General features: G+C 43.2%; 1 protein-coding gene and 1 long non-coding RNA gene across 2 annotated transcripts in view; one reads left to right on the top strand and one right to left on the bottom strand.

Moving 5' to 3' along the window:
* Positions 1-183: 183 nt before the first annotated feature.
* On the top strand, positions 184-16,119 carry LOC132210543 (uncharacterized). Its single transcript, XR_009446686.1, has 3 exons — positions 184-719; positions 5,354-5,428; positions 15,949-16,119. It is a non-coding gene; the product is annotated as an uncharacterized LOC132210543 (long non-coding RNA).
* gk5 (glycerol kinase 5) overlaps positions 8,132-23,542 on the bottom strand; it is a 79,274-nt gene continuing 63,863 nt past the window's right edge. The window contains exons 13-16 of the mRNA XM_059651227.1: positions 14,911-15,014; positions 12,232-12,291; positions 11,884-12,017; positions 8,132-10,608 (exon numbers count right to left, since the gene is read on the bottom strand). Of these exons, the coding sequence (XP_059507210.1) occupies positions 10,451-10,608; positions 11,884-12,017; positions 12,232-12,291; positions 14,911-15,014 (456 nt within the window). The 3' untranslated portion in view covers positions 8,132-10,450. The remainder of the gene's footprint in view (positions 10,609-11,883; positions 12,018-12,231; positions 12,292-14,910; positions 15,015-23,542) is intronic.

Below are 23,542 nucleotides of genomic sequence, written 5' to 3'. Positions count from 1 at the left end.
GGGCGTAGGGCTCAGGGTCGTGGCGGAGAAGGGGGTGGACAACAGGAGGGACGGGTTTGGGTCAGGGTCACTGCTGTCGGATGGGGAAGGGCCAAGTGAACACAAGAACAGCCTGAACCCCCCCCCCCCACCACCACAGGGGTAACCCTACCCACAAGACAGATTCCACACTGCTCCCACCCTCGGAGGGGCTTAGCCTTGGGGCAGGGGCATCTGCCACCCGTATGGGGACATTGTACACCTCCAAGCAGTAAAGATGAGGTGGAGATTAAAGCTGAGCCAGGAATTTTTGGGGTCAGGGTGGCACAGAATCAGCTTCAAGAACCACAGGCATAAAATCAGAAAGCGTGCCCTTGGACTAAAAGCGTTAACTCTCACTTCTCAAAGCAATTTGGAAATTCTCCATTGATAATGGGAACTGCAGATGCCGGAGAATCCGAGATCCTAAGATGCTGCTTGGCCTGCTGTGTTCATCCAGCTCCACACTTCGTTATCTTGGAAACGCTCCATTATTTTGTTTTAATTTCCAATCTCCAACATCTGCAGGATTCTGCTATTGAAGATCCACCAGCTAAGTGGCAACAGTCACAGGATTCTAAGAAAAGTCACAGGGATTTGGAACTGCTCAGGGAGATCATCCAGAAATGGACCTGATGATGTACAAGTTGTGCCCAGTAACACTTGGACAATGGCACGGACATAGCTGTGATATAACTAAGGTATTTGTAATGATTACGACTGAGTTTTTTTTCCTTTACTCATTCACGAGATGAGGGCATCACTGGCCAGGCAGCATTTATTGCCCATCCCTAATTGCCCAGAGGGCAGTTCAGAGTCAACCACATTGCTGTGCGTCTGGAGTCACATGTAGGTCAGACCAGGTAAGGATGGCAGTTTCCTTCACTGAAGGACATTAGTGAATCAGATGGGTATTTCCAACAACTGACAACGGATTCACGGTCATCATTAGATTATTAATTCCAGATATTTATTGAATTCAAATTCCACAGTCTGCCATGGAATTTGAATTTATAATGTGTCACGACAAGTAGGACAGAGAAAAGAGAGAGGACGACACTTAGGACAGAAAATGATGGAGCACTGTTGGCCAAAAGGGAAGAATATTTTTCAGAAAACTAATGATAACTAATTATGAGCATTGGTACAGCAACAAAATCCTGGCATAGAATTGTTTGAGCAATTAATGGGGAAAAAAGAAGCACATTGAACAACAGAATTGAAACGTGCCCCTGGTAACTGCCTTAAACTATAACCCAGAACATAGACCATTTGGCCCGGCCCTCTGTTTGTTTTCTGCTTTGGCTTCAGTGAAAACAGGTAAATAGCTATCTTATAAGAGATAACAAAGTGTGGAGCTGGATGAACACAGCAGGCCCAGCAGCATCTCAGGAGCACAAAAGCTGACGTTTCGGGCATAGACCCTTCATCAGAGAGGGGGATGGGGTGAGGGTTCCGGAATAAATAGGGAGAGAGGGGGAGGCGGACCGAAGATGGAGAGAAAAGAAGATAGGTGAAGAGGAGATTATAGGTGGGGAGGTAGGGAGGGGATAGGTCAGTCCAGGGAAGACGGACAGGTCAAGGAGGTGGGATGAGGTTAGTAGGTAGGAAATGGAGGTGCAGCTTGGGGTGGGAGGAAGGGATGGGTGAGAGGAAGAACGGGTTAAGGAGGCGGGGACGGTTTTGGGATGCAGTGGGGGGAGGGGAGATTTTGAAGCTTGTGAAACCCACATTGATACCATTGGGCTGCAGGGTTCCCAAGCGGAATATGAGTTGCTGTTACTGCAACCTTCGGGTGGCATCATTGTGGTACTGCAGGAGGCCCAGGATGGACATGTCGTCTAAGGAATGGGAGGGGGAGGTAAAATGGTTCGCGACTGGGAGGTGCAGTTGTTTATTGCGAACTGAGCGGAGGTGTTCTGCAAATCAATCCCCAAGCCTCCGCTTGGTTTCCCCAATGTAGAGAAAGCCACACCGGGTACAGTGGATACAATATACTACATTGACAGATGTGCAGGTGAACATCTGCTTAATATGGAAAGTCATCTTGGGGCCTGGGATGGGGGTGAGGGAGGAGGTGTGGGGGAAGTGTAGCACTTCCTGCGGTTGCAGGGGAAGGTGCCGTGTGTGGTGGGGTTGGAGGGGAGTGTGGAGCGAACAAGGGAGTCACGGAGAGAGTGGTCTCTCCGGAAGGCAGACAAGGGTGGGGATGGAAAAATGTCTTGGGTGGTGGGGTCGGATTGTAAACGGTGGAAGTGTTGGACGATGATACGTTGTATCCGGAGGTTGGTGGGGTGGTATGTGAGAACGAGGGGGATCCTTTGGGGCCAGTTGTGGCGGGGGCGTGGTGTGAGGGATGTGTTGCGGGAAATGCAGGAGACACGATGAAGGGCGTTCTCGACCACTGCCGGTGGGAAGTTACGGTCCTTGAAGAACGCGGACATCTGGGATGTTTGGGAGTGGAATGCCTCATCCTGGGAGCAGATGCGGCGGAGGCGGAGGAATTGGGAATAGGGGATGGAATTTTTGCAGGAGGGTGGGTGGGTGGGAGGAGGTGTATTCTAGGTAGCTGTGGGAGTCAGTGGGATTGAAGTGAACATTAGTTTCTAGCTGGTTACCTGAGATGGAGACTGAGAGGTCCAGGAAGGTGAGGGATGTGTTGGAGATGGCCCAGGTGAACTTGAGGTCGGGGTGGAAGGGGTTGGTGAAGTGCTTTGGAACCCTGCAGCCCAATGGTATCAATGTGGACTTCACAAGCTTCAAAATCTCCCCCTCCCCACTGCATCCCAAAACCAGCCCAATTCGTCCCCTCCCCCCGCTGCATCACAAAACCAGCCCAGCTCGTCCCTGCCTCCCTAACCTGTGCTTCCTCTCACCTATCCTCTCCTCCCACCTCAAGCCACACCTCCATTCTCCATTTCCCACCTACCAACCTCATCCCGCCTCTTTGACCTGTCCGTCCTCCCCGGACTGATCTCTCTCCTCTCCTCTCCACCTATCTTCTCCTCTATCCATCTTTGGTCCACCTCCCCCCCTCTTCCTATTTATTTCAGAACCCTCTCCCCATCCCCCTTTTTCTGATGAAGGGTCTAGGCCCGAAATGCCAGCTTTTGTGCTCCTGAGATGCTGTTGGGCCTGCTGTGTTCATCCAGCTTCACACTTTGTTATCTTGGATTCTCCATCATCTGCAGTTCCCATTAGCTATCTTATGCTCCCTTTCCTTCTCATAAATGACTGTCCTTCTCAACATCCACCCCCTTGCCTCTGGTAGGGTGACCCTCTGGTTAAACCACCACTAGCTGTCTCTGTCTGTCCGTCACGAGAGAGCAGCCGTATGGTCCTCTTGGAACCAAAGCGACTTTATCTTCTCATAGACTGGGTTTGTTTTCACTGGAACGCAGGAGGTCGACAGGGTGATCTGATAGAAGTTTATAAGGTTGTGAATGGCACGGATATGGGTGGAAAGTGTGAGGCTTTTTCCCCAGGGTGGAGAAGTCAATTACTAGGGGATACAGGTTCAAGGTGTGAGGCAGGGATGTTTACGGGAGATGTGCGAGGCTTATTTTTCGCACAGAGGATGGTGAGTACCTGGGACCCACTGCCAGGGGAGGTAATGGAAGCAGAGACAGTGGCAGCAATTAGGAAGCACCTGGACAAAGACATGAAGAGGGAAGGAATAGAGGGATATAGATCCTGTAAGTGAAGATGGTTTTAATAAGGACGGACAAAGGTTTGGAGGGCCGAAGGGCCTCGTCCTGTGCTGTATTGGTCTTTGTATTCTTACAATCAACATTAAGCTTTGTCTTCAGCATCTCAGACCTTTCATCTTTGGAGTCCAAGGTTACTAATTCCTTCAGCTCCCATTCTGCGGTCTTTCCTCATTCTCTCCTACTCCTATCCAATTTAATTCCTTGGAAACAAGGTTATAGTTTTCCAAAGTTGGAAACATATCTTGTGCTATTTTCTGACATAGGAGGAACTGCTGATGCTGGAGAATCTGAGATAACAAGGTGTAGAGCTGGATGAACACAGCAGGCCAGGCAGCATCAGAAGAAGAGCAGGAAGGGTGACGTTTCAGGCCTAGACCCTTCTTCAGAAAAGGGTCCAGACCCAAAACATCAGCTTTCCTGTTCCTCTGATGCTGCCTGGCCTGCTGTGTTCATCCAGCTCCACACCTCGTTATCTCAACGCATTTTCTATTGCTACTATTATAAACACTTTGCAATGCAGAATCAGCCTACTCAGCCCAATGTGTCCTTGCTGATTTTTAAGTAAACTTCCATTTACTCTTCATTTAATCCAAATCAACATATTGTATTTCTACCTCCCTCTGCTGTGGCTCTAGATTCACAAATGCATCTGTCCAATTTACTGTTACCACACTTGCGGAAGCACATTCCTCAACGTGACTACTCTTTGAACGAAGAATATTACAGCACAGCAGCAGACCCTTCAGCCCACCAAGACACATATTGCATCTCTAAACTAAAATCATTTTGTTTCTACACAGTCTGCATTCCTCTATCCCCTATCTATTCATGTATCTGTCAAGGTCCTTCTTCACTATTGCTACTGTACCTGCCTCCAGCACCTCCTCTGGCAGCACAATCCAGGTACTTACAGCCTCTCCCAGGAAAAAAAACCTTACACCTTTTTACCTTAAAAGGTAAGAAGTTGACATTTTTACACTAGGAAATAAGACTATCCATTCCATCAGTGCCTCTCAGTTTTCTATCTCTATCAACATCTGATGTTCAAGTGAATACAAACCAGGAACAAAAACAGAAGTTGCTGGAAAAGCTCAGCAGGTCTGGTAGCATCTGTGAAGAAAAAGTCAGATCTAATGTTTTGGGTCTGGTGATCCTTCCTGAGTTGCAGGTCATCGGACCCAAAACGTTAAATGACTTTTTTTAAAAAAAAAACAGATGCTGCCAGACCCACTCAGCTTTTCCAGCAACTGCTGTTTTTGTTCCTGATGATATATCATCTGCAATTCTTTCGCTTTTGAAAACAAACCAAGCTTGTCTAATCTCTCCTCGTAGCTGATAGCCTCTCCAAGGCCTTTATATCCTTCTGGTAGTGTGGCAACCAGAACTGTACACAATATTCTAAATGTAGCCCAAATATGGTTCTATAAAGCTGCAGTACGACTTGCCAATTTTTAGTTTATAGTTTAGGCCCACCCAATGAAGGCAAGCATGCGACATGCCTTCTTGGCCACATTATCTACTTTATTGCCACTTTTGGGGAACTGTAACTTGGAAACCTAGACTCCTTTGTATGGAAATGCTTCTAAGTGTTCTCCAATTTACTGTGTTTTTATGTTTTAAATTAGATCTTCTAAGACGCATCACCTCACACTCCTGACTTGTGCTTTGTAGATAGTAGGAAGTGCTTTGGGGAAAATCAGGTAAGTTCCTCAGTGCAGGATTCCTAGCCTCTGATCTGCTCTCGTAGCCACTGTGTTTATATAGTGACTCTAGTTCAGTTTCTATCTGATCGCAACCATTGTGCTAGTAAAATACCATTGATTGTTAAGGGGTGGTGGTTACATTGTCTCTCATTAGAGACAGTCACTGCCCAGCATTTACATGGCACCAACAGCCCAAAGCTATTGCTTTTTTAAAAAAAAATTGATCTGTGTATTTTGAGTGAACCTGGAGGAGATGGATTGAAGATGATGATGGTTAATGGGCAGAGGGTGCACAAGGAGTGGAAGCACAGACCAACATGTGATTTAGTAACAACCGTTTGTGCAGAGTTAGTGGTGGAAAATTTAGCTCACACACAGAGGCTCCGTTTATGATGTTGTCAGGCTTTTAACGTTCCCTCCAAGGCTACAAGATCGATGCAATCATCTACAACAATCTCATGGATGGTAAGGGCCTTGTTCACAAAGGATCAGCTATTCTGGGGGAAAACACAGAGAAGGATGATGATCAGAGTCAGTTGTATGGAAAGAGTAATTTGGGAAACATGAGATTATCAAGATTTCTCCCCAGCAAGTGTACTGGGTGGCAATATTGATAAGAGGGTAGGATGGGGCATTAGGTTTATTGTTCACAAGAAACAGGTGGCAAGTGACTTTATGGGCTCCACAGAGGAAAGCAAGCATGCGAGGTCAGCAACAGGAAAGGTGTCAAGGAGTACAAAGGACTATGGTAGGAATTGGAGGTCAGACCACCTGAGAAGGAACAATTGAAGGCAGGCAGGAGAAAGGAGTTGAGGAAGGGTATTTAAAAATGTAGTTTTTAAAAAAGGATCAATGGTTCGTGTCCAAACTACTCTCTCAAATGGACACAGGAAACTCAACCTGGTCTTATCCATAACCCAATAATTGCTGTATTTACAATGATCTAAAATGTGTTACCTGAAAAGTCAACGAAAGCAAGTTCAATAATCCCTTATAAAAAACGACACTGTAGGTCTACCTACATGAGATGGACTCAAACAGCTCAAGAAAAAGTGATATCCCTGGCAAGTGGGATGAGCAACTGGTGAATTTACCAGTGACACCCACACCCCGCGAAAGATTCTATACAAGGGAAATAAAATCAGTGGAGCTTCTACTCAATTCCGGTCAGTGAAGCATAGTGAAAAAACTTGGCAAAACTAAGCTGCAGTACTGTAAAGTCAATTAACACTACTAAACAAACACAACTATCACTGCGATAATGGATTCTCCAGCATCTGCAGTTCAAGATAACAAAGTGTGGAGCTGGGTGAACACAGCAGGCCAAGGAGCAGAGGAGCACAAAAGCTGACGTTTCAGGCCTAGACCCTTCTTCAGATGAACCTTCAAGATGAAGGGTCTAGGCCCGAAACGTCAGCTTTTGTGCTCCTCTGATACTGCTTGGCCTGCTGTATTCATCCAGCCCCACACTTATCACAAATAGCACTGCAACCATTTTGCTGCTGTTCAAAGCAAAACAGATATCCAGAAGTGGCAGGAAAAAAAAGAGAGAACCTATGGTGTAGCCACTCAAATCCCCAAATATAAAGAGAATGGTTAAAAAGCTATAGTTGCCGTGTTCTTATTAGGCTGCTGTCTCATTAAAGACAGACAACTAGTGATGTTTTAACCTGAGGGTCACCATAGGTCAGGGGAAGAGGGGGGAGTAGAATCATTCATGGTAACCTCAGCAAGTATTAAGCTCACCAACAGAATGGAAAACAATTGGACAGCATGCAATATTTTCAAAAGGGACAATGTGACAGGTAACTTAGCCCTTAAGAATGAATGTGACACCTTGTTTGAATAAAAGAGAATATCCTATACATTAAAATCACTTATTACAAAACATTTCCCTTGATTGTATATACACCCAAAAATAAAATTCACAATTAAAATAATCTGCAAGTATTATCAGTCTTAACTCTAACTACAAATTTCAGAGTTGCTTCGATCTTTCACATTGTGACACACTGTCAGTTGCTACGACTAGTTCCACGGGGACAAAGCTATCTAGTTTACTCATATGCTAATTTACAAATATACCAAGGCTTCTTCAACAGCACTTTCCAAACTGGCATTCTGTACCATCAAGGGTAGGGTATCAACTGCATGGGATAACCAAGTCTCTCACCATCCTATTTCTTCACTGATGAGGTCCTGAAATTCCCTTTGTCATGGCACTGTGGGTGTTACCCACACAAAAACTGCAGCAATTCAAGAGGCAGCTCCTTACCAACTCTGCCAGAGTAATTAAGGATGGGAAAATACATGCTGGCCTAAAAACAAATCTCACGAATTTGAAATTCCCTTCCTCAAAAGGCAGTGGCTGCGTAATTTTTAAATATTTTTAAAAGACATGGGTAGATCAATTCTTGTTTATCCAGTGGGTGAAAGATTCAGGATATGCAGGAATGTAGGGTTGAATATAAAAATCAGATCAACCACGATCTCATTGAATGACAGGGCCAGCCCCGAAGGGTTGAGTGGCCTACCCTTGTTCCTTTTTGTTTGACTGAATAAACAGCTCAATTAGTCAATCCTAATCTTTCACCAGCTTACAGAAAACCCTAAAACACTGATAATTCCAAACTTCAACATTTTAAGGATCGAAGGATGCAAGATACTCAAAAGAATTAATAAGTCTTTAATTCATGAAAATATCCAATGTTTTATTTACACATTAATGCATAACTAACTAAAATGACAGGACAGATAGCATTATTTATTAAACAATAACTTGTCAATAGCATTTTTTAAACAGCAAGTACCCAGGTTAGATTGCAGAAGCTTTTGAAAGTAGTTTACAAATAATATAGTTGATTGACCATTTTTAATTCACAATTTCAAAACAGCACATTGAGTACATCTGATCACAGTTTAGATGTCATTTCTAAAACTAAAAAATCCATTTGTGAATCAGATGTGCAATTTAACTGGACATAATCAATTTTAGTGGAAACTCTGATAAAATACTAGGGTTTACTTTTTAAAAACAGACAGAAATCTCAAGTTGGAAATAATACTACCTGTTACTCCAACTGTAATCACAATGTTTAAACGCTGGAGAGGTAACTTTTCTGTTTTTATTTTGGGTCTTACTTACTATAGAGCAGTGTCACGAATGGAAACGAGAGGCTGTTGGCATCATTTCCTGATGACTTGAGAGACATTTCACATTCTTGCACTAATTGGCAGTTTCACAACAGAAAAAGTGAATAATAAAATGCGAGAGAATTCACCCCTGTTGTATTTACAAGTTTTTACCTTTGCCATTGCACATTGACTCAGACAAACGTGTGTCACTTTATTTATTGGAACATATGAATTTGATCCTTTGTGCTTAAAATATTTGATGCACTGAAGCTCTAAGAGGAGATAGAGATTTTCTACCAAAAAACACCAAGGTTTGCAGACCTCTTTTGGTGTTTTTGAAACAACAGCTGCCAACAGCAACCCAAAATGGGCCCTCTTACCTTCAAATTTGAGAATAATGGCTCAACTGACACAGAACATCACTCAATGGAATGAATGCAATCAATGATCAAGTACAAAGTCAAATAATTTTATATGTCCAAGCCCCATCATCTGCTGAGACAGCGCATTTACCGTGATACCACACACTACTATCACTGGAGCTACATACAAGATCCTGATGGAGGCAGAGCAGTGATTTAACTGGAATGTACTGACTACAACTGAACCAAAATCCACCCGAGATACTGGCCACGTACTGGTAATGTTTAGTGTAAGGAAACAAGAGGAAATGGTTAAGCACATGCTTCAAACAAGCTTCATAACTCCATGAAGATTAGACTATAAAATTCAGTACTGGATTTGCTTAGGACCATTTAAGTGTCAGCATCATATGCAACTGGAGTTCAATTGTTTTGAAGGTGAGTTAACCAGTTAAAATGAGATGACATTTTTAGAAACGTAGATACAACTTGAGCAATTAAAAGATTAAGTATCTTAAATATTTTCTGAAGTACTGCATCGAAACTCCGCAAAGAAACATTTTCAAGAGCTCACAATTGTTTGTTCTGTTTAATTTAAATTACTTTACATTTTGAAGTCAATGTCTAAACCTGCGTCTCTATGCAAGCAACTACACTTAAAAAGTCTAATAAGGCACACATTGGTAATTTTAAAAGTGCCATTTTGTAGATATTTTATATTTCAGGTAGTAGTAATAAAGCACAATTATTTATTCCAGATTAAAATATTTAGAGGTAGAAATTTGACTTCCTGCCCAAGAACAAAAGACCTACATTTTAATAAGCACTCTCTTAGGATATCACAAATCACCTTACACCAGTGAAGTGCCTTAAAGTTGTGACTGGCTACCTGTTACAGAAACCAACTTTTTTTCCTCCCCTTTACATTCATTTCAGTGGAAATCAGAATTAGGTTCTTTCCTAATTCAGCAATGTCATATTTTCAACTCGTAGTCTGGGCATGAACTGATCATTGATATTTTGAAAAGACTTTTCTGTACCAGAAGGTTCAGTGATTGAAGCAGCCTAAACGCAGAGGATAAGGAGGGTTGGGGACGGGGAGAGGGGTTTGGGGAAGGAGGGAGTGCACGTGACTTTCAATCAATTGGTCACAGGCTCAAGGATCAGCAATGCTAGGCATTCCTGATATAACCTATCATTTTGGTGGATTTTCATTTTCACACCTATTGAGATGCAAGCTGGCTTCCTAGGGTACCAGGAAGGATTTGAACATTTAAAATATCTTGAAAAGTGAATTATTTTGTTTCAATATGAATTATTGCAGGCACAAGTGGTTTATACTAGTAAGTGTTTCCAATAGCTATTTCTATTACAAAACTGAAAACAAGGCTCACAGTATTCTCATTCTCCCTTCAGATAAATCAGGAGTCTTTATCAATGGGAGTCATATACAAACATGTACCTTGGAACATTTACAGAAGAAAACTTGTCAGTGCCATCCTTTATTCAAGAAAAAAAAAATTCACTCCTGCTTTGTTTTAGTGTACCAGTGCATGGATCGGCTCACAGCCAGCTCCCAGTTTTCTATGGTGGATTTATAGTTATGTAACACATCTTGTGGTTTGTAGATCTTTTCCACAGATCTTACAGCCTTCAGATCTTCTCTGCTGCCCCAGTACCCTGCAAAAAGTTGCAGAAAAATGGTTTAACTTTATAAAGAAATGCAGAAAAAAAATCAATACACTTTATTAATAATTGGATATTCAAAGTTTTGTGCCGGGCAGAAGCGTAATCTGTGCCCATGATTCTCAATTATTTATGATCTTTGTCTCATTATCAAGGGGATAAATATAAGAATAAAGATCAAGAGAAATCTTAAGAATTTTAAATAAAAATCAGGTCAAGTTATTTTCACTCACATTCATTCAGTCTCATTGATGGACAACTGGAAATACAGTGCCCAATTACCCACTTTATAATAGATTGATATTTACAGTTATGGATCTATTCAGCATGGAAACGGTTCCTACAGTCCAACTCGTCCACTCTGAACAGATATCCTAAAAATTAATCTAGCCCCTTTTGCCAGCATTTGGCCCATATCCCTCTAAACCCTTCCCCATTCATATACTCATCCAGATGCCTCTTCAATGTTGTAACTGTACCAGCCTCAACCACTTCCTCTGGCAGCTCATTCCATACACGCACCACCCTCTGCGTTGTCCGTTAGGTCAGTTTTAAAATCTTTCCCCTCTCACCTTAATCCTGTGCCCTCCACTACCCTGAGGGAAAAGGTCTTGTCTGCTCACTCTCTTCATGCCCCTCATGATTTTATAAATCTTCTCCTCCCAAGAATTTCTCATCATCAAGGACAACAGAATAGAAGAGGACGAGATAATGATACCCTTTGATGTAACAGCACTGTTTACATACGTAAACACTGACCTACACGCACGACCCTCTGCGTGAAAAGGTTGCCCCTTATGTCCCTTTAAAATCTGCTCTTTCATTTTAAACCAGTGCCCTCTAGTTTTGGACTCCCCCACCCCTGGGAATAAAGAACTTGGCTATTCACCCTATCCATGCCCCTCATGATTTTACAAACCTCTATTAAGGTCTCTAAGGTTTGAGTGAATTTGTAGCTCCGGGTTGTGGGTGTTGAGGTTGGTTGGCTCGCCGAGCTGGTTTCTTTTATTAAGGTCACCCCTCAACCTCTGATGCTCGAGGGAAAACAACCCCAGCCGATTCAGTCTCTCCCTATAGCTTAAACCCTCCCACACTGGCAACATTAACTTGCAAAAGCTATGATGACACTGAAGAAACAATAAATTTAAAGGTCATATTAGGAACTCATCAGACAGCCAGTTTACAAATAAAAAAGTCATTTTTAAAAATAATTGAAAATATTTTTTCTAAACTAAGTGACTATTGAAAAGCTGTATATCTTTGACATACCATTTGCAAGGCCAGCTAAAAACGCTGCCCCGAGACTGGACATATCCACACGTTTCGGTTTCTCGATATGACTAGCAAGCAGATCTGCGGTAAGCTGCATGACAAACTGATTGCTGCATATACCCCCATCTGCCCTATGAGCAAGAACAAGAAAAACAGTTCACCAGCACAAATGAGATAAACATAATTCATATTTTGTCAAAAAAATTTTGACGATACTTGACCACACTAGCTATTATTCCCACCAAACTCTACCCAAGATTTCTCTGGTTAATTATAAAATCCAGCATTTCAATTAATGCACATACTTAACTATTGCAACGTTCATTTATGTGAAGCGGCAGATACCTGATGCACGTAATAGGAATATGGATTTCTTTCAGCATTGTCTCATAAAGTTGTTTGTTCCTATAGGAAACAAAAAAATATATCTTTGAAATATAAAGTGTTCTAAAAAAAATTACATGCAACTTGAATATACAAATACAATTGTTGCAAATTTATGGAGCTCATACAGATTCTGCTGCTAGAGATCAAGAGGTACGGGCTGCTTCTAATCCTAAAGGAGGTATTTACAGAAAATTTAGAGCTTACAGAGAATAAAGGTCTAAATCAAAAACAAATTGTTAGAAACTTTCAGCTAACAAGGTGTAGAGTTGGACAAACACAGCAGGCCAAGCAGCAGAGGAGCAGGAAAGCTGACATTTCGGGCCTAGACGCTTCCCGAAACGTCAACTTTCCTACTCCTCTGATGCTGCTCGGCCTGCTGTGTTCATCCAGCTCTACACCTTGTTATCTCAGATTCTCCAGCATCTGTAGTTCCTACTACCATGGCTAGAAACTGTCAACAGGTCCAACAGCATCCATGGAGAGAAATCAGAGTTAATGTTTTATGTCCTTCTTCAGAACTGATAGGGGTAGCTAGAAAAGAAGTTGGTATTTATGCAGGCTTTTGATGGGGGTTGAGGGCGGAGTTGGTGGTATGGGATGAGGAGTAAATGCTAAAGGTGGATATTGAGCTCAAAAAGATTGAGAAGAACCATTAGACAGGTAAAGGAGTGAATAATGATCAGCCTGGGAGAACAAATAGCTGCTAATAAGGTCTATCAGTGGCTAACAATGGACAGTTTGTAATAGCAGACCATGTCATAACAAGGCATGGTGTGGGGGTTGAGGTAAGGGCATGGGAGAAGATGCTCAAACCCCAAAATTGTCAACACGATGTTGCGTTCAGAAGGCTGTAGCGTTTCCAAATGGAAAATGAGGTGCTGTTCTTCCAGTTTGCGCCAAGCTTGCTGTAGCAAATCTTAAGACCGATGTTGGCCAGGGAACAGGGTGGTGTGTCAAAGTGGCAGGCATCTGGGTGCCCAGTCTTTTTTTCTGGCAGGCAGAAAAAAAGTGGTCTCCCAGTCTACACCTCTTTTCCCCCACCAACGTGGAGGGGACCATGTTGTGAGCAGTGAATGCAGTAGACTAGATTGAGTGATGTGCAGGTGAAGTGCTGCTCCACCTGGAAGGAGTCTTTGGGCCCTTGAATACAGAGGAGGGAGAAAGTAAACAGGCAGGTTTACACCTTCAGCAGTTGCAGGGGAATGGGCTGGGTGGGGGGGGTGGAATGAGAAATGTTGGGAATGAAGGAGCAGTGAACCAGAGTGTCTTAGAACAGTCCAGGTGGAAGGCTGACAAGGGAGGGGAGGGAGTGTGTGTGTGTCTGGTCGTGGCATCCCACTAGAGGTGGCAGAAATGGTAGCTAATGATCCTCGAGATGTGGATGCTGATGCGACGGTAGGGGAGTAAAAGGGGACCCCTTTCGTTATTGTGGGAGGGAAGGGAGAGGGTGATGGATGAAGTGTGAGAAATGGCTGAGGGCCCTGTCAACTATGGTGCTGGGGAATTCTCGGTTGAGGAAGAAGGTGGACATTAGAGAATAAGGTCTTTTTGTGAAACATGGACCTCCCCCCAAAAAAAAATCACCAAAACCCTAAACTGTAACTGGAGACAAATGATCTAAGTGGAACAGCATGCATTTGCCCCTCAGGAAGAAAGACCACTGGAACCACAGGAACCCACCAAAACCATCACTGGTGCTCAGTGTGTACGGGCTGGACATACCCATCTACAGATTGTTTGTTGCCTGGTCAACTATTTGTCCTTCCGTAAAATGTAGCTCACCATAAATACAAGCAAGTACACCCGCCATGAACTGACAGTTGTCCACTATAGAGGGGATGTTCAAGCTTACAGTTCTTGGGTTTAGAAATGACTTATCAGCTAGCCACGATACCAGAGACATGTCTGCAACCGGGAATGTGTAAAAACAAAACCTAGAATTTATACATGTAAAAAAAACTTTAATGTATTGGCTCACTTTCATTGTACAAGTTCAACATCTTTGTACAAGCCTTTGCATAATGTGTGAAAGTCTAACATCTTCTCTACGATCTGTTAGCGTACACAATAGACAGAGAGGGCAGAGATAATGGGAACTGCAGATGCTGGAGAATCCGAGATAGCAAAGTGCGGAGCTGGATGAACACAGCAGGCCAAGCAGCATCTCAGGAGCACAAAAGCTGACGTTTCGGGCCTAGACCCTTCATCAGAGAGGGGGATGGGGAGTGAGAACTGGAATAAGTAGGGAGAGAGGGGGAGGAGGACCGAAGATGGAGAGAAAAGAAGATAGGTGGAGAGGAGCGTATAGGTGGGGAGGCAGGGAGGGGACAGGTCAGTCCAGGGAGGACGGACAGGTCAAGGGGGCATGGCTTGGGGTGGGGTGGGGGGGGGGGGGGGTAGGTGAGAGGAAGAACAGGTTAGGGAGGTGGGGACAAGCTGGGCTGGTTTTGGGATGCGGCGGGGGTGGGGGAGGTAGATTTTAAAGCTTGAAGTCCACATTGATACCATTGGGCTGCAGGGTTCCCAAGCAGAATATGAGAGGGCAAACTGTCTGAACACCGAGGCAGTAAATATTTTCATCAACTAACTGCATGATATAGTATTCAAACAAATATGGTCCACATCTGTACCACACACCTGAAGGCTATGGACTCCAGTATTGCTCGCACCAGATGAATTTTTGTTGTTGAAGGTTTCAGTCCCATAAATGACGCACAAGCATTAGGATCATTTAAAGGAGCCTGACCAAAACAAAATATTTTTATTCCATTAACAGAAATACTCACCTCAACACTGTACATAAAGTATCTTGGATTATCAAATTTTAAAAAAACATGACTTACAGAAGACAGTGAGAGGCAGCATAAAAGAAAGGAGGAAAATTATGTCTTTTCATAAAGGCTGTTACTTTTGTAATTTACAGGGTGGCTCAGTTTAAAATGTTATGCATTCTCAGTGTTTTGAGAATTAAGGGGTTTCATTTATATACAATCCACATATTAAATAGTTCTCAGCAATCCATTTGTAGCTAGTTGTGAAAATTATTATAACATACATGATTGAGCAGAAGAAACTGCAAGGCAATGTTCTACAGTACATTAGTGGGTAGATGTGTTACTTGATAGTGCCACTGAGATATTAAAAGTAAGGTAAGCCTCAAATTTGGCTATTGGTCCATATCAAGCTCAGTCAGGGCAACATTTGGACCAATATAATACAGTCCGAGTGTTCACATGCTAGCAAGGGAAGCAAAAGGAAAGTAGTATAGTCGCGATATTACTGCTGATCGATATCCAGTTCTTCTGCAGATATGCTTACACTTGCACATTAGACAAGGCAGCAGTTACAGCCCAAAACAAAATCTCTCAGAAAATTGATGACAATGCTGATGAATGACAAATAATCATTTATCAGAGAGTCTGGGCACTTTCTGATTCATTTCTTCTCCAATTAAAAAGTTAGGAGGAGAATTAAGAAAAGGATTATAAACTAAGTGCCCAACAGACATGCAGTAACATGAGAATTGTGACCAACATGCTCATGGAATTACATACTGTACTAACATGTTAAATATGAATGTTAAAAGTAACTTAATACTCTGCTTAAAATTACACTGTCTTAAAACTGTGAGCTCACTCACAGTTAACATATAAAACTGATTGTAATTATTTTCAGATATGAAGATGGGAAGTTGGACAAACTGAGAAGCTGCCGAAACAAAACATTTTGCCAGCTACACCGTAAAACGTGATCCAATTTAACATTGGGCAATCATTTAAATGCTACTCGACTGGGAAAGGTTTTCTGCAGCTTTTCCCTCTCAACTTTTGAAACTCAAAATAAATAGCATAGGCAAGTCAATTATTTGCTATTTTTATGAAGCCACCACTGCAAAGAAACATTTGATGAGTCAACTATATTTAGTAAATGAATAATTCTGATTCTGAAATTTGACAATAAACTGATGTCTAATGATGCTGCTTTACAGGGCTACCTGCATTATTAAAACATTATCTTGAAAGCAGCATTTTAATGCACAGCAAGCCTAATTCTTTAATTTCCAAAGCAGGCTGTAATTATTCTTATTAACATATCTGTGCTAGAAAATCACCTTTTTCTTTCCATTCATCTGGATCTCGATGTCCTTATTGGCGAATATTAAACAGAAACACACACAAACCATTCAGAATGTTTAATATAGAGAGTCCTATCAGCTATTAAAAAGGGGTGATAGTTACTGTGCAAAATAGTTGAAAGTAATTCTTTGACCCACAGAAAATCATTTGGACTACGGATTTGAAAAAAAAAGTGTTGCTCTGACGACCAGGCTGCAAAAGTGAGGATTAACAGGATATTCACTTGCTCTATATTAGCAAGGTTATTTGTTGGCAAAGCATTGACAGCCTTGTTGAATTTGATGGAGAGGTGAATAAACAAACCATAAATGGTGGGTTCCAAGATAATAAAATGTGAGGCTGGATGAACACAGCAGGCCAAGCAGCATCTCAGGAGCACAAAAGCTGGCGTTTCGGGCCTAGACCGTTCATCAGAGAGGGGGATGGGGAGAGGGAACTGGAATAAATAGGGAGAGAGGGGGAGGCGGACCGAAGATGGAGAGTAAAGAAGATAGGTGGAGAGAGTATAGGTGGGGAGGTAGGGAGGGGATAGGTCAGTCCAGGGAAGACGGACAGGTCAAGGAGGTGGGATGAGGTTAGTAGGTAGATGGGGGTGCGGCTTGGGGTGGGAGGAAGGGATGGGTGAGAGGAAGAACCGGTTAGGGAGGCAGAGACAGGTTGGACTGGTTTTGGGATGCAGTGGGTTGGGGGGGGGAAGAGCTGGGCTGGTTGTGTGGTGCAGTGGGGGGGAGGGGACAAACTGGGCTGGTTTAGGGAAGCAGTTGGGGAAGGGGAGATTTTGAAACTGGTGAAGTCCACATTGATACCATTAGGCTGCAGGGTTCCCAGGCGGAATATGAGTTGCTGTTCCTGCAACCTTCGGGTGGCATCATTGTGGCACTGCAGGAGGCCCATGATGGACATGTCATCTAAAGAATGGGAGGGGGAGTGGAAATGGTTTGCGACTGGGAGGTGCAGTTGTTTGTTGCGAACTGAGCGGAGGTGTTCTGCAAAGCGGTCTCCAAGCCTCCGCTTGGTTTCCCCAATGTAGAGGGAGCCACACCGGGTACAGTGGATGCAGTATACCACATTGGCAGATGTGCAGGTGAACCTCTGCTTGATGTGGAATGTCATCTTGGGGCCTGGGATAGGGGTGAGGGAGGAGGTGTGGGGGCAAGTGTAGCATTTCCTGCGGTTGCAGGGGAAGGTGCCGGGTGTGGTGGGCAGTGTGGACCGAACAAGGGAGTCACGGAGAGAGTTATTCCTCAAAGAACTAAAATACACAAAATACAGAAAAGGTCTGGCAGCATCTGTACAGAGAAATCAGCGTTAACATTGCAGGTCAAGTGACCTTTCCTGGAGTTCTGGGTAAGGGTCACTCAACACGAAATATTAATTTTGACTGCTCTCCACAAACGCTGTCAGACTCGCTGAGCTTCTCCAGCAATTTCTATTTTTGTCTCTGATTTACAGCATTCACAATCCTCTTTTATATAGCAATGATTCCATTTAATAATTAATAGGGTAATGTTAAGACTGCTTATTATGTTACAACCCTGAAGGAGAGTCACTGGGCTTGTAATGTTAACTCTGCTTTTTCTCCACAGATGCTGCCAGACCTGCTAAGTTGACCAACAATTTCTGTTTTGGTTATTAAGCTGCTAACATGGCTGAGCATTAGCAATCTCTGCTGAAACAAGGGAAAGCCAGGTACAGTAGCAAATGAAGTCAGAATAAAGTAGTAAATTGCGAGTAAATTTGAGGCTTCACTTTGATGAGCAGTTTTTGTTCCAAGGAAAAAAAATGATAAGTATCAGTGAGGCATTGTCTTACTTAACAGTGATATGACCAGCAGTTCTCCTGTGTTACAACCCAGTTTGTCAATTTTGGATATGTAACACAGTCACATTAAAAAGACTCCCAAATAATCATTCCGATGGTTCCGAACTAGAACTATTTTGAATGGCCAATCCAAGGCTTTGTGAAAGATTAAACTTCCACACACCAGTTTTGTACCTTAATCAAGAAATGCAATCATATGTGAGACACAAAAACTTCAGCAGAGAGAGGATATTAACCAGCTTACCGTGTTGTTTAATGTGCTTCAAACCTCAAACATTTTTTTTCAACCCCCATTCGCACACAAGATAGACAAACACGATTAAGGAATAAATAAAGGCAGACAACAAAGCTGGCTAGATTACTTCAATGTCGTTCACCAAGTGTTATTTCACAGACAGAAATGGGAACTTGTTGGTCACTTTTCAGAAACATTGTTGATCAGGGTCACCTTCGTTGTTGACCCGGCCAAAAGCAGCAATTCTTTCAAACTCAGCTTTCTACTCTTTAGACTTCCGGAAGCTGGTGTATCAGATTAGGCTGAAGCTTTTAAGTCTTCATGTTGTCTCAGCAACAATCCAGAACCATTTCTCATAAAACAAACAGTTTAAAAACAAACTTTAATCCAATTCCACCCTGATAGACTCCTCCTGATGCCTCAATTATCACTCACCAACAGCCATCTGCTTGAGCACAGGGTCTCCTCCTGACTTGCCAGATCCAATTTGCAGGTACTGACCTAGTTAACAGCTAACTTCCGCTAGCTACTTCAACACAAGTGCTCTTCCTGGGTTCTGTCAGTCTGAACATTTTTAGATCAAGGCCAATTCTGCAATTAACCTCCAGGCCTGGCTTCACAAACAAAGCTCATTTGGTGCATTCTTTGCCTTTCACCACAAGCTGTCCCCAAGTCATTTTCAGTTCAATTCAAAATTAATAAAAGAATCAAAATAATGAAAAGTCCGTGAAAGTTCTAACACTTGGGATTGCTTGTGACAAATCAAAAGCTCAATTTTGTTTTTAAAAAAGGGTGTTGGACAGCTCCATCCAGGAATGGAAAACATTCTTCCAAAGTGGATTTATTTCTTTCTGAAGTTGCAAAGCTCAACATAAATAAAAATAAAGGTTTAGTGATCGCTTATTAGCTAGTGATATTAAGCCTGCAGTTTAGAAGGACCCAATATCGAGATATTTGCTTGGGGAAGCTATTTAGACCCAATAACGTTTGTATTCCTTTTTCTTCCCCCCAAAAAAGGAAGTGTGATTGTTAAGAGTCAGACAGCACAGACACAGACCTTGCAGTCCAACCATAATCCCAAACAAAGCTAGTCCCACTTCCTGCACTTGGAAATATTTGGAGGGATATTGGCCCATTCATGTATTTCACCAAATGTCTTTTAGATGTTGTAACTATACCAGCATCCACCACACACTGTGGCCGTTCATGCCACATACGAACAAACTATGTAAGACATTGCCCCTCCTCATGTCCTTTATAAAACATTTTTCCTCTCACCTGAAATCCCCCATCCTAGAGAAAAGACACCACCTATTTATTAAGATGGTCACAAGGTAGTCACATTTTGTCAGGACGATCTAGTGATTTGTATTGCTGGTAGTTTCTGCATAGACATTTAAAACAACTGACTTTTCTGTTTTATAAAGATGAAGTTTACATGTTTGAAAATCAACAATTGTTGTAATAAATTCCCAACTCCTGCAGGCTTGGGGCCTGCACACAAAGAACATCTGCATAGCACCTTTCGACATCAAACAGCGCATCCACAAAATCCCACTCCCTTTCCATTGCTGACATGCAGGAGCAGTGTGCATCATTTATGGGATGCACTGCAGAAATTCATCAAGGATCTTCAGACAGCACCCAGCACCTTCCAAACCCAATGACCGGAAACTCAGCTGGACTCATGACAAACACAGTGACTACAAGAGCAGGTCAGCGGCTAGGAATACTGCAGCTCCTGATTCCCCAAAGCCTGTCTGCCATCTACAAGGCTCAAGTCAGGAGTGTGATGGAACACTCCCTGGATGGGTGCAGCCCCAACAACACAAGAAGCTTGACACCATCCAGGACAAAGCAGCCGCTTGACTGGCACCACATCTATAAGTATCCACTCCATCCACTCAGTGCCAGTAGCATCTACAAGATGCTCTGCAGAAATTCACTAAAGATCCTCAGATAGCACCTTCCAAACACAAGACCACTTCCATCCAGGAGGACAAGGAAGCAGATACATGGAAAACACCACCACCTTCTGCAAGTTCCCCTCTGAGCCACTAACCATCTGACTTGGAAATACACTGCTGTTCCTTCAGTGGCATTGGGACAAAATCCTGGAACTCACTCCCTAAATGGCATTGCGGGTCTATCTACAGCAGCACAGACTGCAGAGGTTCAACACCCCATTCCCAACGGCAGCTCGTGACTGGCAATAAATGGTGGCCAGTCAGAGAAGCCCACAGCTCACGAGTGTCGATTGTTGTATGAACACACGTAGTTCACTAACGTCCTTTAGGAAAGGAAATCAAATGACTATAAATGACTTCAACCCGCAGTCATGTGAGTGACTCCTAACCACTCTCTGGGCAATTACAGATAAGTAATAAACGTTCTAGCCAGGGAAAACTGCATCTCATGAACTAAATGTTTAAAAACTAGATTGACTGACTAAGCCTGGTCAAAGGACTGGTGTGAAAACGTATAAAGGTTCAGGGAGGGAATGAGGATTTAGCTGATTAAAGACATACCTGCTTATGATGAGGCAAACTGAAGGAAGCAGATATATAAATGAGGTTACTAGAGATCAGTTCTTGGAGGGAAAGAGAGAGATAAAGTGACCCTTTTAAAGTTGATGGAAAAAACATATGACATCATACATAGCTGGAAAATGCACTTTTAACTCATTACTGTAACTGTATTTAAAAAGTCAGTTTTTGCCCAGTGATCTTGCAAAAAGGACTGGTCAGTTCCCAATCTGTGTCAAAAGAAGTGAGATTTACCACATCCGTTATCTTTAATTGCCATGAAGTCTGGAAAAGGCAAGAGAAGTAGTACAATGTAGGCAATGCATTGTATTTCCAATGAGACACACTCATTGAAAACCTGTGTACACCTAAGTCAGGTGGCTAGGATGGCTTGGTATTGTGCATGTGCACGTGCTGTTGATGTTACACTCGCGACGAGGGTTTAAATAAACCAAAACAGCAGCTGTCTATCACCCACCTTGCCCGCACCACAGTGTTATCAATATCAGGGATGGCATCTATGGATAGGGGCTGGGGGGAGTTGGCACTGCCAGTAGATCAATTGCAGACCTTCAGTGGACAATAAGCACCCTCATTCCACCAGGCCCTCAAAGAGACCAGCCTGGCAGCTGCAAGGATTATAGGACCTCACTCCTCACCCTGCCCCACCACCCCAAACAATAAATTTATACAATGGTGTACAAAACTGAGAAGGACATAGAGAGGGTAGATAGACATTGCTAGTTGTCAGGAAAAGGCCCTGTCTGGTTCACTAATGTCCTTTAGGGAAGGAAACTACCATCCTTACTTGCTCTAGTCTACAAGTAACTCCAGAGCCACAGCAATGTTGTTGACTCTTAACTACCTTCTGGGTAATAAGTGCTGGCCTATGAGCTAAACCCACACATTCAACTAAAAAAAAAATCAATCAATCCTCCAAGCGGAGAGGTAACAACCAGGAATACAGTTTTAAGGAGGGAGCAGGAAGCTTAGAGGGGATCTGAGGAGACATTATCCACCCATAGGAATCTGGAACTCAGTCCCTAAAAGGCTGGAAAAGGCAGAAACCCTTAAGACATTTAAGTGTTTGGATGGGCAGTTGCCACAGTGTACAAGGCTGTGTGTCAAGTGCTGGCAAGTGGATAGAATAGATGAACACTCAGTAACTGGCATGGACACAATGGGACATAGGGCCTCTTTCTACTCTAAGAACTGTGGCAAGGGGAGAGCATACAACCCATCTCATGTTCTCAAACTTGACACCCCCCCCCCCCCCCGCCCCCAACACCTCTCATCAGGATCTGGCAGGATGACTACACACTTATAAGTGCAGGATTTCTTGCCCCGAATGGCCTCAAGTCTATTAATGGCCATTTAAATGACTGCAGGGCAGCAGTGGTTCTGCTGGAGAAACACTATCAACCTGTTCAACTTGTGGACTCAGGCTGTGCATTACACTGTATCACAAAGGACTGTTCCACATCATCGAACGGTTGGGTGTCTGGCCATAATTAACACACACTGACCTAAATGAGGCAAGGTGCGCAGACAAGAAGCGAAATATTACAAACAAAAACACCTTGGTGGGCTCATTTTAGGAGACACCTACAGTATGCTAAAGGGTGAACTTGTCACAAATGTTCCAGTCTGTTGGCGTTGGTGATTTTTTTGGTGCTCTCAGGATGCAGAAAACAAGGCCACACCGATTATGTCAAGCAAAATCCAAAAGAACTGCAGAAGCTGTAAATCAGAAACACAAACAAATTGCTGGAAAAGCTCAGCAGATCTGGCAGCACCTGGGGGGGGGGGGGGGGGGGGGGGGGGCACGGAAATTAGATGTTAACATTTCGGGTCCAGCGACCCCTCCCAGAACATTGATTATATCACTGCTGAGCCTGTGAAGTTGGCCCTTCTACAGTCCCTGCAGTATTACTGCTGATGGTGCTCCCACAACAGTTCCCCATAAGAAACTCCAGGATGTTGACCCAGCAACCGTGATGCACACGCAAGTCCCTCAGTGCGAGACAAAGACGACAGGAGATGGGATTTTCAGGCATTGTGCAGTGTGCTAGAAGTCACATGGACTGAGAAGTTTCAGTGTATGACCCTTTTCCTGATTCTCTCTTTATCCTGTGGAGAAATTCAAACCTGTCACTCTGCAGATTTCACACAAATGAAGAGCTGAGAAAAAGAATCAAGTGTGCAGATGTTTGTAAGCATGATCTTCACACCTCCAAAGTATTGTACCTCAAATGTTAATCTATTGTGCTGATTATTTGCTCAGTATCTATTGTTTGAAGTGCAACTTGAAGGAGCTTGAATTTTATTTACCACAATGACTACATGCTTCATTATCCTACACTAGTAAAAATACTGGTGCTTGAATAATTTGGCACATTCAGATATTTAAATAACTCCAAGGGTCCGCACACATTGGCTGGGATGCTGATGTGTTGACTTCCCATTCCAGAGTTCATGGCCACACATGGACCTGTGAGGTTCACGCAGAAGGAAAGAAAGAGAGGGGGCATGTGGTTGAGAAGACATGTTCG

The sequence above is a fragment of the Stegostoma tigrinum genome, chromosome 14 (assembly GCF_030684315.1).
Source record: "Stegostoma tigrinum isolate sSteTig4 chromosome 14, sSteTig4.hap1, whole genome shotgun sequence".
Lineage (NCBI taxonomy): Eukaryota > Metazoa > Chordata > Chondrichthyes > Orectolobiformes > Stegostomatidae > Stegostoma > Stegostoma tigrinum.
This window is presented reverse-complemented; position numbering and strand designations above follow the sequence as displayed.